The sequence below is a fragment of the Neolamprologus multifasciatus genome, chromosome 12 (assembly GCF_963576455.1).
Source record: "Neolamprologus multifasciatus chromosome 12, fNeoMul1.2, whole genome shotgun sequence".
Taxonomy (NCBI): domain Eukaryota; kingdom Metazoa; phylum Chordata; class Actinopteri; order Cichliformes; family Cichlidae; genus Neolamprologus; species Neolamprologus multifasciatus.
Genome location: NC_140450.1, coordinates 37,002,007 through 37,015,736, shown reverse-complemented (window position 1 = coordinate 37,015,736; position 13,730 = coordinate 37,002,007). Strand labels below are relative to the sequence as shown.

Sequence of the window (13,730 nt, the reverse complement as noted above, 5' to 3'; positions counted from 1 at the left end):
TCAGGAGAGAAATGCTGGAATAAGGATGGACTGCATTCATCACAGGGACTCAACTGTTTGCACAGCAGCTGCAGCTGATATTAATCAAACAAAACTAACTTTTTGTTACAAAAGTCTTTTCTGTTAACCTTTGAGTCAGTATGATTATTCCTGACGCTCTGCTACTCTGGATGCTGTCAAATCCATAACCAATCTGATTTGGCACTGTTTAAGGATGAATACAGAAACCCCCAAATTAGATAATAATTTCCACATAAATGAGTAAAACCTACTAATGATGGACAACTAATCCTGTAATATTTGTAGCAGCTGACCAGTAACTGGTTCTTTACGTAGAGCTTTTCTACTCTAAGCACTTTAAGTGTTTCCTCTCTAACATTCACTCTCTGATGAAGACGCTGGGATCAGGTTGGGCTTCAGTATCAGGAACAAAGGACACTGTATTCGTAGATGACCGGCTCGCCTCCTGAGCCACAGCTGAACTCGTCTCAGAAAATGCTAAAAAACATCTTTGTGTCTCACTATTCAGCACCAACAACAGCAGCGTACTTCATTTGCAGTTGGCGTCCTGTGTGAGTTGAATCCATTTGAATTGAGCTTGTTTATATAGAATAGAATAGAATAGAATAGAATAGGATAGGATAGGATAGAATAGAATAGAATAGAATAGAATAGGATAGGATAGAATAGAATAGAATAGGATAGAATAGAATAGAATAGAATAGAATAGGATAGAATAGGATAGGATAGAATAGAATAGGATAGAATAGGATAGGATAGGATAGAATAGAATAGAATAGAATAGAATAGAATAGGATAGAATAGGATAGGATAGAATAGAATAGAATAGAATAGGATAGGATAGAATAGAATAGGATAGAATAGGATAGAATATAATAGGATAGAATCAAATAGAATAGAATAGGATAGAATAGAATAGAATAGGATAGAATAGAATAGAATAGTAGAGAATAGGATAGAATAGAATAGGATAGGATAGAATAGAATAGGATAGAATAGGATAGAATAGAATAGAATAGGATAGGATAGGATAGGATAGAATAGGATAGGATAGGATAGAATAGAATAGGATAGGATAGAATAGAATAGGATAGAATAGAATAGAATAGTAGAGAATGGGATAGAATAGAATAGGATAGGATAGAATAGAATAGGATAGGATAAAATAGAATAGAATAGAATAGAATAGGATAGAATAGGATAGGATAGAATAGAATAGGATAGAATAGGATAGGATAGGATAGAATAGAATAGAATAGAATAGAATAGGATAGAATAGGATAGGATAGAATAGAATAGAATAGGATAGGATAGAATAGAATAGGATAGAATAGGATAGAATAGAATAGGATAGAATCAAATAGAATAGAATAGGATAGAATAGAATAGAATAGGATAGAATAGGATAGAATAGAATAGAATAGTAGAGAATAGGATAGAATAGAATAGGATAGGATAGAATAGAATAGGATAGAATAGGATAGAATAGAATAGAATAGGATAGGATAGGATAGGATAGAATAGGATAGAATAGAATAGGATAGAATAGAATAGAATAGGATAGGATAAAATAGAATAGGATAGAATAGAATAGAATAGGATAGAATAGATATATGTGCACCACCCAAGGACATCGTCACACTGAGACTCAGGGAGCCAGGAAATGAACAGCCTACAGTGGTTGGATGCATTGATCCACCACCCTGAAGAACCAGGCAGAACTATCCTGTCCTGACTGTGTTAAAACCAAACTCACTGGTTTTGTTGGAGTGAAATAGCTGACGACTGTTTAATTCTCCTCTAAAAACATGTACATGTGAATTAAAATCCCTTTGAGTCGAACGATGATAACAGAAAGCACCACAGTTATCCGACGAGCTAACTGGGAAGTTAAAGTAGTGCAGGCTGACATAAAAATCTGAACACATCCCAAACTGCAGACAAGGTCAGAGCCAGTGAGTGTGTAATAAATTGGGAGGGTGTGTGCTGAAGCCATTATCTTTCCCTCTCTGTGAGCAGAGCAGTGCAGTGACCTGACATTATAACAAATGGAGGGGAAAACTCTGCCATGAGATGTAAATTCCTGCTCTGCTCCCAGTGGATGGTGGAGTCTCCTCAGAAAGTAAAGCACTGACCCGTGGTGTCCACCAAGATCTGAGATGACAGCGATGGAAGGATTAGAGAGACAGAGAGATGTAAGAGAAAATAGGTGGATGGGGGTTAGGTTAGGTTGTGTAAAAGGGAATTATGATTACATAGGATGCAGGAAACATCATGGCAAGCAAGATGGAACTGTCAGCATGTTCTGCCATGCTCTAAATGACAGGCAGCGGGGAACGTGTTCAATAAGTGTGAGCTGCTCTGAGCAAACTGTCGATTTTAAAAACAACCAACAATGTACACAGGATGTTTTCTTTGGACGAATAACAGCAAGCATGTGCACAGCACATTCAGGCTACTGGGAGTCATGGTGCAAGTTTTCAGAAGCTACAGTCGGGAAATAATCATTTGGTCTCCTGCTGAATTTCTGCGTTTGCTCACTTAGAAAAAATACAACAGTTTTTACTGTAGTTTCATGTTATTGGAACGAGACTATCAGCCAAAACCCCACAGAGCACACAATTACACATGTTATAACACGTTGTTGTTTGGGTCATGCACATGTTGATTCTGCTTTGGTTTCATCAGCACTTTCTCCTGAGCCTTCTCCGCATCATTTAGATGTTCACTGGCAAACTGAAAATGGGCCTGTTCCTGAGCAGGATGACCTCCACGATGCATGAAATCACTCCATCAGGGTGTAAGTTCCTCCACAGTAGTTTGGGGCTGATCCAGCAGCTTTCTCATGATCATCCCAGCGAGGGATGGAGCTCCAGACTGAAGCCAGTTGATGATCGTGTAGTCGATTCCAGCCTTGTGCAGATCGAGGGTCCTGTCCCTGACATCCTTTGACAGCTTTTTGCCCATGATGGTGGAGATGTTAAAGTAGAAGAAACTGATGGTGTGGACAGGTGTGGCTGAGACATCAGAAGTATCTGTAGTCAGTGTTGGGAAGGTTACTTTTAAAATGTATTCCATTACAGATTACAGATTACATGTCCCAAAATGTATTCTGTAACGTATTCCGTTACGTTACTCAATGAGAGTAACGTATTCTGAATACTTTGGATTACTTAATATATTATCATGCTGTTTACAACTACATGAATGTACTATTGCTGTGATTTATTACTGTTACTGAAGGTCCGCGGCTCTGAACCGTAGTAAAGGGACCTCTGGCTAATACGGTGGGTTCGTGTCGGCTCGTAGCTGAAAACTAGCTTTACTTTGTTGTCTGGGTCAACTTTGCTAGCAGAGACAGAGAGAGGCGTTGAAAGGCTGCTCCAACAGAACTTATTGTTTCAGAGGAAAACACGAACACGGTGTACAGTCGAGTCTTAATAGCTTACTTACAGCTGGGCTCGTCAGGCTCTCTTCTTGGCTGCAGTGGTTATTATTATATTTACATGCTTCCAGCTCCCGTTTCTGCTCGATGACAGCTCGTACTTTTCCTTTTTCTCCCTCCCTCGCTCACAGACACATAACGGGTATGGCAGTCCATTCTCCCTGCAGCACGGACTACACTGCCCATGATGCTACATTCGTTAGAGCTATACCTGTAGCATTCTGCCTGTTAGCTTAGCACAACAACAACAAAATGGCGCTCTCTCACCCAGGAAACACGCAGAGAGAGAGCGTCACCCTGTAACCATGGCAACCGTAACGCTGCCGCCTGGAACAACAGAACGTAGCTGTCAAACAAAACCCAAACAGTCCTGACCCGCCACAATATGAAACAGGGAAGTACCGCCGTGTAATCCATTTATTTCAACAAAGTAACTGTATTCTAAATACCACCTTTTTAAACTGTAACTGTAACGGAATACAGTTACTCATATTTTGTATTTTAAATACGTAACGGCGGTACATGTATTCCGTTACTCCCCAACACTGTCTGTAGTTGATTCCTTGTAACATGCGTCCCACATGGGAGCCAGAATTCTGACACATATTCAATTCATAACTTTTATGTAATGTGTGTGTTTTAACTACCATGCCAGTTAGAGACAAATTTAGCTCCTCTGTACCAAAGCAAACATGCAGCTCAGGAGTGACACTGACGTCCCAGATTGTGGCCTGAGGTAACAATGAGCAGCAGCAGTGCTGCTGACCAGCACAGAAACTCTTCTACTAACGAGGAGCAAAGGGAGGCCTGTCCACAGACATGCACAGGGTTAAAGATGGCAGAAGCTCTGCTTTGGCAGCTCCTAAAGTGAGCAAAGGAAGGAGTTTAAGTCACTAACATATCAGGGACATTAATCGGTCACTCGTGTTTGTGCAGGTATTATGTTTCATCCAGTGCAGAGGTTACTAATGTCACTCATAACTTAATCAGAAATTGAAGAAGTTTAAGCTGCAGTGAGGCAGGTGTGCAGTGTATGTAATGATCTCACTGTCAAATATTCTTTGGCTGGTTGTGTCTTTATTTTTTTCCTCTCAGAATAAAAGAGGACAACTCTTTTTCTTAATGTAGTTATTACTTCTAAAGACCTTGTTAAACTTGGCAATGAAAAATGGTTTCTTTGTGCGCTATGTTATTGTCTTTTTTCTCGCTCTCCCTGCTTCTTCTTTGTATTTTATAAAGCACTCAGTGATGAAAAGAAACAGGCAGCCGCTGAAGAAAGGCGCGCCTCTCCCTCATTTAAATCCTCTCTCATTATGAGACTAGCAGGTGGTATATGGAGAATATTGCTCTTTAATAAAGGTTCATTTCACCAATATAATGTTGCAAATAAGTGCATCTCCACATGAGCTTGGCTTTATTCTGTCAAGTGAACACATGAAGGTTGCACAAATTAGCCCTGCTTTGCTTGGGTGTCTGTCGCAGACATTTTTGTTGAAACAATGCAATATTCAGTCTCACAGCGTTTCTTTTATTTGCGTCTGCTCGTCACTGAGGCCACAAACAGAATTTACAGTGTGATTCAAGTCTGAGATCCCATCAAGTGACCATGATTTTGGACATTTAAAGACTGAAACATTTAAAGATTCAGGAGCTTCTGACGTGTAAATGTAAGCAGAGATATTTCAGAATCTGCTTTGCTAAGATGGGAGTTTAAATAGATCATTAACATGGACTTTCAGGGAGACGCTCCAGCCGGGAGCAGCAGAGTCGGAAGCGCCCGTGCTAGGGGAGTCCACGCCACCAAAGCCCGAGGTCGATGGGCTGAGCAGAGCGGCCTCACCTCCCCCAGAAGCCGGCGTCCGGCGTGCTGGATGCCACACTGGCTGCGCCGCTGCTTGCCACGTGGGCGGCCCACTGTCCAGCTCCCGGGCTGCCACTGGATACGCGGGCGACCCCCGGCACTGCTAGATGCGTGGGCGGCCACCAGAACAGACACCTCCCTGCTGCTGGCCCAGGGGCTGGGGTCGGTTCCCGCTCCTGGGGGAGGGGGAGTAGGTTCGGCCGGGTTCCCCGGCCACAGTCAGGTGATGGGGGTTGTGGCAGGGCGTGGTTTGCGGTGCTGCTGCAGGTGCGAATGACCCACCTGAGCGGCATCTGCAATCACGCCTCGCCGGCTTAAAAGTTTAGAGTTTTTGGCGAATGTTGTTGTGTGTTCGGTTGAGCTGCAGCTCTGTGTGTCGTACCGAATAAAGACGATCACAATGCCACTGGGTCTGTCGTGTTTTTCCAGTCTTGTTTTGTATTTCTTGGTGCAGCAACAAAGCTGTCTTTTGAGTTTAGTTTCTGCCTTCGAGTCAGTATTTTGGGTCCTCCACTCCCGTAGGCTGTAGCTGAGGAGGTTGGTGGTTCGATCCCTTGCTGCTTCATTCTTCAAGCCAGAGATTACTTGGGCTCAGGGTCTGATTGTGTGTGGATGTTTGATAGAAAGCACCTTAGTAGAAAAAATGTGGACAAAAGTGTTTGTATGAACTGGTATGAAAACCTGAGTGAGGCATTTTGTGTAAGATGAGTAGAAAAGCACTATATAGATATAGTATATATATATAAGAACCAGTCGTTTACCAGAGGCCACCAGAAGACTCCCAGTTGCTTTCTCACTGTAGGCCTTCAAAATCTGAAAGTCATAAAGAGAAAACCAACTGTGACTATAAACACAAGAGCTTCAGTGTTATAGTAAAACACCGTCAGCCCAGGCACACTGGGATCACAACTGACTGACCTTCTCTCACCCCAACCAATCACAGCAGATGGCCCCGCCCCTCCCTGAGCCTGGTTCTGCTGGAGGTTTCTTCCTGTTAAAAGGGAGTTTTTCCTTCCCACTGTCGCCAAAGTGCTGCTCATAGGGGTCAAATGATTGTTGGGTTTTTCTCTGTATGTATTATTGTACGATCTACTGTACAATATAAAGCACCTTGAGGCGACTGTTGTTGTGATTTGGCGCTGTATAAATAAAGCTGAATTGAATAGAATTGGAAAAAAGCTCTTGGACTAGCACCCCCGCTCTGCCGGTCCTGAACTTCCTGACAGTTAGACCTCAGGCAGTCAAGGCACAAGACAGTTCAGTCCACTCCTGTGCAGACTCGTCACCTACTCTTCTGTCTCCTCCCACAGCAACACCTCCATTGTCCACTTTGCTGACGACATAATTATCAGCAAGGAAAAGGGAAGAGGAGAAAGCACATGCGCTATTATATATGACTGGGACTCAGGCTCATGTAGCCTAATCTGTCAGCCCCATGTGAGAGACTCACTACAATGAATCCAGATTTTCCAGCATCAGTGGATCGAGCCAAGAAATAATGCTGTAAGTGACGACAGCAATGACAGAAGTCATTCAGAATTCACAGACAGGTTTGTGTGTGTTCGTCAATGAGACCCATTTGTTCCGTTTTTAGAATGAAGCTCATTTCAAGCCTTCTGTACAGACATGGCTGTTGTAAACATCTAGCATGCTAACTGAGGCCTGCAGAGTCTTAGATGTAGTTCTAGAAGTTTCTGCAGTTTCTTGATCGTTGGACAATCAGGCCTTGGGTGAATTTGCTGGGACTTGCAGTACTGGGAGGATTTACAGCAATCTTGAATGTTTTCTTCTTGTTAATAATCTATTTTTCTCTAGAATGATGAGGTACAAGATGTTTGGAAATGACCTGAAACCTTTGGTTCTCACGTGTGTTTCTTCCGTGGAAATGTGTCGAACACACACGTAATGCTCCAGACCAACAATCTTTGCTTTTACAGAGTTGGGCTACGTCCACACGTACCTGGGTATTTTTGAAAACGCAGATTTTTCTATGTTTGCACATTTCGTCCACACGTAAACGACGTTTTCGGTCACTGAAAACGGAGATTTTCTAAAACTCCGTTTGTGCATTTACGTGTGGACGAGAAAAACGCAGAAAACGCAGCGTCAAAGGTGTGCGCCTTGTTTGACGTCACACTGTGCGCCACGTTATTGTTTCTGTGAAATGAATTTCTACAATACTGTTACTGTTACTTGTTCTCTCTGCAGTGTTTAAATGCTTACATACACACACAGTTACTGTCCCTCCACACATACGACTCGGTTCTGCTTCTATGCCCCAGCTTTGTTTACTTTTTCCCACCGAGGCTTCTAGACTTCTGATTGGCCAACATTTCTGCACGGTTAGGAATATAGCGCCACCTGTTGCTTTGGCATGTTCCTAGCAGCATTTTCCTTCATCTCTGCCTTTACGTGTGGACGGGATTATTTTTTAAAACAAAAGCGGAAAATCTCAGTTTTCAAAAGTACCCGTGTACGTGTGGACGTAGCCTAAGACACAGTCAGTGATGATCAGTTAGGTACATTTGATTAAACACACCTGGCAGCTATTTGTCCTCTTGATTTGTATGGAAATAGTTGGGTATAATGCATGTCTGTTTTGGCTTAGATGTTGTGAAATGAAAACACAGTGTAATGTGTCATGTTGCTCTATAAACCGTAGAAGTAAAGACTGTATTTTCCACATGACTGTATGTCATTGATACGGGAGCATTTTGAGGGAGTTGCATCTCCAGCTCCAGCTTTGATTGGTTGCTGATAGTCTGTTTCTCTGTGTAGGGGCGGATTAAGCTTATTGTCTGTCAATGCGACTCCATTTGTTTTGATCCACAGTAATTTTCCAGCTTTCATCAGAGTTCATTCTTTTGATTTAGTTGCTGATTTTCAGCTTTTAGCTGCTAATGAAGTTTCATTTTAATCCCTGCAGGATCTTCTCATCTCAGTGTTTCTTCTTTTGCCACTTCAATTTTTAATATCTTGAGGACAAGGATCAAGCGCACATGCAGACCCTCGAGTTCTTGTTGGGCAGGTATGGCTTATATAAAATGGAGAAGTTGTTGAGGTCGGTAGAATATAAGATGAAGAATATTTAATCAGAAAGTCATTGTCACTGATTTAGTCACAAGTGTTTGATGATAATCTTCAGTCAGTTTCCTGGTATCGAACATGGAGCCAGGCATGCAGCATTGAAGCTCTTCAAGTGTCTTGAGTGTTTGACCCTCTCCTCAGCCATACAATGCAGGGCATGTGTAGCCTAATTGAATATACGGCTAATGAGGAAAATGGCAGGCTGAAAAATCAAATGCAGGTGCTCTCTTGGATTTTCTTTTGTAGAACATCCTGCTTCTACCTTTTATACATTAAAAAACATCTTGAGGAGAAAACGTGCTTTGAAAGAAGGTATTTTAAAAATAACAAGCAGGCTTGCTCCAGTCAGAAAAGCCTAAACAGTCTGAACATCGCGCTGACTACAAAATGTTTTTAAAAACAAGCAATCACATTTACATATATAATGTTTTAGCTTTAGATAGCAGCAGAAAAAAAGACGTTTTATCTTTCCACAACATCTCTGATACTAAAGTCTCTTCAGCTCGTCCTGGTTCTGCCTGCAGACAGTTAAAGTAAGGCTGCCTTACGCTGTCACTGCTGAATATCAAAGAACCAGCAGGATTTTAACCAACCTTTTAAAGTGAGCATATGCATCATCATATATTTGCACAAAATGCAAAAAATATAGAGAATGTATCGTTTATATTTCAGTGGTACTGTGCTGCAACTATTATACACATCAAACTTTCCTGTGTTGTTTACACTATACTAAAGGTTGTATGATTTCTATTAAAAATATTAAAAAGACACAAAACTAAATGTCCATCCATCCATATTCTTCTGCTTATAAGGGGTCAGGTTGGAGGGGCATTCACCAAAGCAGAGATTCTCAGACTTACTTCTTCCCAGGCACCTCCTCCAACTTATCCAGGGGAACACCAAGGCATTCCCAGGCCAGCAGGGAGACATGATCTCTCCAGTGTATCCTAGGTCTACCCCAGGGTCTCTCCCAGTAGGACATGCAAAGAATATATCACCCAGGAACCATCCTTGTTAGATGCCCAAATAACCTCAAATGTTGCCTTTGAAAATGTAGAAGCAGCTTTATTCGGAGCCCCTCTAGGATGACCGAACTCCTGACCCTATCTCTAAGGGAGAGGCCAGCTATGCTTTGGAGAAAGCTCTGCTGCTTGTGTCCATGATCTAATTTTTTTTTCGGTCACAAAGCTTGTGATCATTGGTGAGGTTAGGGATGTAGATCCACCGGTCAACTGACATCTTTTATGCTCAGCTCTCTTTTCACAAATTCAGTGCAGTTTCATTTATATAGCACCAAATCACAACAACAGTCGCCTGTCAGTCAGACAAGCAAGTACTTGGTGACAGTAGGAAGGAAAAACTCCAAAATGACCTTGAGCAGCATCCACATCACAGGTCTCCCATCGCCTGCTCCCCTCAGTTGTGTTCAGCTTGGGACAGCAACCTGTCTCTGACCAGGAGTGGGCACTCCACCCTTTTATGGTTGAGGACCATCAGTTGAGAATTAAAGGTGCTAATTCTCATTACCACCGCTTCACACTCTACTGTGAACCACCCAAGTGTGAACAGAACCAAACTGTCTCCAAAAGCAAAGATGAAATCCTGAGGCCACCAAAGTGGAGACCCTCCACCATCTGCCTATACCTAGATATTCTGTCCAGGAAATCTATGAACAGAATCAGTGACAAAGGTGGCCTTGGCCCACACCCACCTGGAACGAGTCCAACTTATTGTCAGCAACGTGGACTAAACTCTTGCAATGGTTGCACTGCAAACAAATGGCTCATAGCAACAGGCCAGACATGCCATGCTCCTGAAGCACCAGCACCCCATCCAGATCTCTACACAATGTTCAGAGACATGTCAATCAAGACAGACACTGTAAGTAGAGCACCGCTTTCCCCTGCTTAGTTGCATGATGGTTTACATTTGCATGATGTAACCACGTTACTCTTGGCCTCAGGTCGATGGCTCCCTTCACCTGCCGATTATCTGATTTAAGGGTTTCAGCCATGACTAGCACTAAGCACCTTACAGCTGGTGCTTTAGCTGCTTCAGCAAAGGAGATGGAGAACATGGCACACTCTGATCCACTGATCCTCAGCCTCCTGTAGCAGACTGTTGAAGTTCCCCAGCAGGGGCCCAGCCTGAGTATCTCTGTCTCTCTTCCACAGCATGTCTTTATTCTGTCTTCCTTCTCTCACCCCAACCAATCACAGCAGATGGCCCCGCCCCTCCCTGAGCCTGGTTCTGCTGGAGGTTTCTTCCTGTTAAAAGGGAGTTTTTCCTTCCCACTGTCGCCAAAGTGCTGCTCATAGGGGGTCATATGATTGTTGGGTTTTTCTCTGTATCTATGAAGCGCCTTGAGGCGACTTTTGCTGTGATTTGGCGCTATATAAATTGAATTGAATTGAATTGAATTGAGTCAGTACAAACATACTCAGCCCTGTCTGTCATTTTTCACTAAGGCCAATACCAGGGTAGAACCCAGGCCCTCTCTAGGAGACTGCCTCCAGAACCTGAGCTGTGTGTTGCAATAAGCCTGACTATATACAGTCTCCTGCCCCACCAGAGAGGAGGCATTAAATGCACCTAAAGGCAAATAATGGCAAATGGAGATTGAGAAGGAAACACTTGAATGTAGCAATAATTTTACTAATCTTTTAAACAACAGATTTACTACAATTCATCAAACAGTGCAATCAGCATGCAGCCAACGTGCCTCCCTGTGTCTCAGCATCAGGCAGAGGGCAGCCTTATTCTAACCTGTGACAGCAACTGCTCACCTGGATTATTATCACAGCCCTGAGCGAGTTTTCCTCCAAGGCTCTTTAGACTAAAAATCTTTGTTTTACTGTGTTTTTTTATTTGCAGACCATCAACAGAATATTGTCATGATTACCTTTGATTTGTCATTTATATAATGTGATGGCTAATAAAGATAAATTATAGTATTAGAAGCATTTTTCCAAAAGTCACTGAACTCAAGTTTGAATTTGTTCACTATCCAGATGGAAGAAACAACAATTATTCTCATGAACTATGAGCATGGCAGAGATGTTAGAAACATAAACACACTTTCAAAATGTTCAAGCTTGACACTGAACGTGTATATGAAGATAAGATAAGATAAGATAAGATAAGATAAGATAAGATAAGATGACCTTTATAGGAAATTTGTTTTGTTACAGCAAAAGTGCGAAGTTATGTAGCAGAAATTAGAAAACACTGGAATGCAATAAAATACAATAGAATAAAATAGAAATACAAATACTATCTGCAACTGAGTAGGAAAATACAAAAGTACAACTTTGTCAGAAGAAGAATTGCACATATAGCAGTCTTATTGCACATGTGTGGGTTTGTGTGTTTCATCAGCTGCAAAAGTCTTTATTGTGGATATATGAATATGATATAAAAAACTTACACTGATTATGAACACAACACTAGTGACGTGGCAGATGGATTAACATACTGAGTTTAGATTTTCCTTTGTTAAATGTATCATTACACTGAATGTGCAGCCTCTCAGGTCTATCAGCCCTGGTAGATGCACCGCGATGTAAAAGATCTGTGATAACAGCTATCACTGCTGCCATAGAAAAACACATTTTAGCAATGTCGATAGTATAAAGATGACTGAAAGCAAATGGCCTTGATCATGACATTGTTTCCAATAAAAGAAGGCCGGTGCCCACGTGTCTGTTCTTGTCCAAGATTTAACCAAACATGGTTCCTCAGTGTAGTTCAATTCAGTTTTATTTATATAGCATCAGATCACAACAACAGTCGCCTCAAGGCGCTTTATATTGTGAGGTAGAGACCCTACAGAGACCCTACAGAAACCCTACAGAGACCCTACAGAGACCCTACAGAGACCCTACAGAGACCCTACAGAGACCCTACAGAGACCCTACAGTAATACAAAGAAAACAGAAACCCCCAGCAATCATATGAACCCCCCCCTCTCACAACAGCGTGAGGTGGGAAGAAGAGACAAAGACATCGTGCTGTGGAAGAGGATTTAGGGTCAGTGACTGGTGTAGTGTCGTTGCAGATTGACGAACCGGAGTAGCACCTCCAGCGTCTGTGTCCAGGCTTGGCGGCAGCGTTGCAGGTGGGGCTGGACGGAGGGTACCGCAGTGGGGGTTGAAAGAATATTCAAAAGGTGACACGCCTCTGGCCGAGGAGGAGCATATTCTGCCCAACCAGAGATATGTGGACCAGGATACCGGGTTGTGTGCGGCAACACAATGGAGGGAGGCCTCTAGCTCATGATTTAACTGTTATGTTTGTCCATTGGTTTGATGATAAGCTGAGCTAAGGCAGGGTTTAGCGCTTAGAGCAGTGCAGAACGCCTGCATACTTGAGACGTGAATTGAGGACTTCTATCAGACATTATTTCAAGTGGACTCCCGTGAAGTCTGAATACTTCTTCTGCTAGAATCTTGGCGGTCTCTGTAGCTGTGGGTAGCTAAATGTATCTATGATGGTGAGTGTGGTTCGCTTCTATGCAGAGACAGGTAGCACTGTCACAAAAAGCAGTGTGCGATCACGGACGGTCTGCTGTAATAATGGCTGAAACACAGCTGCGGGCGTTGGGTGTGGGACTTGTTCTGGGCACAGACTGCAGGCCGCCACATTCTCCCTGACGTCTTTATCCTTTCAACAGAAACATCTTTTGGGTAACGCAGAGGTCCTACTTCTCTCAGGATGGCACGAGGATTTGGCTGTGTGTGTCCAGAACCATGGAGTGAGCAGCATAGCACCAATACGCAGGGCCAGTTTCCGGTTTCAGTCTCCAGGGCTCGGCGAATGGCGTCCTCCACCTCCCAAGCAATGTACCCAAGTATCCTGAGAATGATCAGCGTCGGTGGTGAACAGGTGAGGTGATGCGTCGTACCTATCTCTGAGTGGGTTCGTCACGTCTGTTCGCTGCCTGCCAAGACAGCCCGTCCACAGAAACCCGCCAACCCGAGGGTCCTTGTCCATGTCCACGCCACCGTTGACTGCTCGCCATGCTGCCCGAGAGTCGGCGCCCACTCCTACTCAGCTGTCACCGCCTTCTACATGGTTGGCCTACTGGTCTGCTCCGTCACACCCGCTGGTCCCGCGGTCGGCCTCCTGTCCTGGTCCACTGCTTCCCAACGTTGTCTATCTCACTACTGACATCATCACAATAGTCCAATCATCTTCTCGCCCACCTTCTTTAAGCCAACCCACCTCCTCCCCATCTCCACCTGCAACACCTCAGGCTCTATTTAAGCCTCAGTCTTCACCAGTGTGTAGACTCCGGGGGTCCTGTCCTAAATCCAT

At 43.3% G+C, this 13,730-nt stretch overlaps 1 protein-coding gene across 1 annotated transcript in view; it reads right to left on the bottom strand.

Moving 5' to 3' along the window:
* Nucleotides 1–571: 571 nt before the first annotated feature.
* Nucleotides 572–13,730, bottom strand: part of LOC146507489 (uncharacterized) — a 153,971-nt gene continuing 140,812 nt past the window's right edge. The window contains exon 2 of the mRNA XM_085181552.1: nucleotides 572–4,015. Within this exon, the coding sequence (XP_085037678.1) occupies nucleotides 603–1,712 (1,110 nt within the window). The 5' untranslated portion in view covers nucleotides 1,713–4,015 and the 3' untranslated portion in view covers nucleotides 572–602. The remainder of the gene's footprint in view (nucleotides 4,016–13,730) is intronic.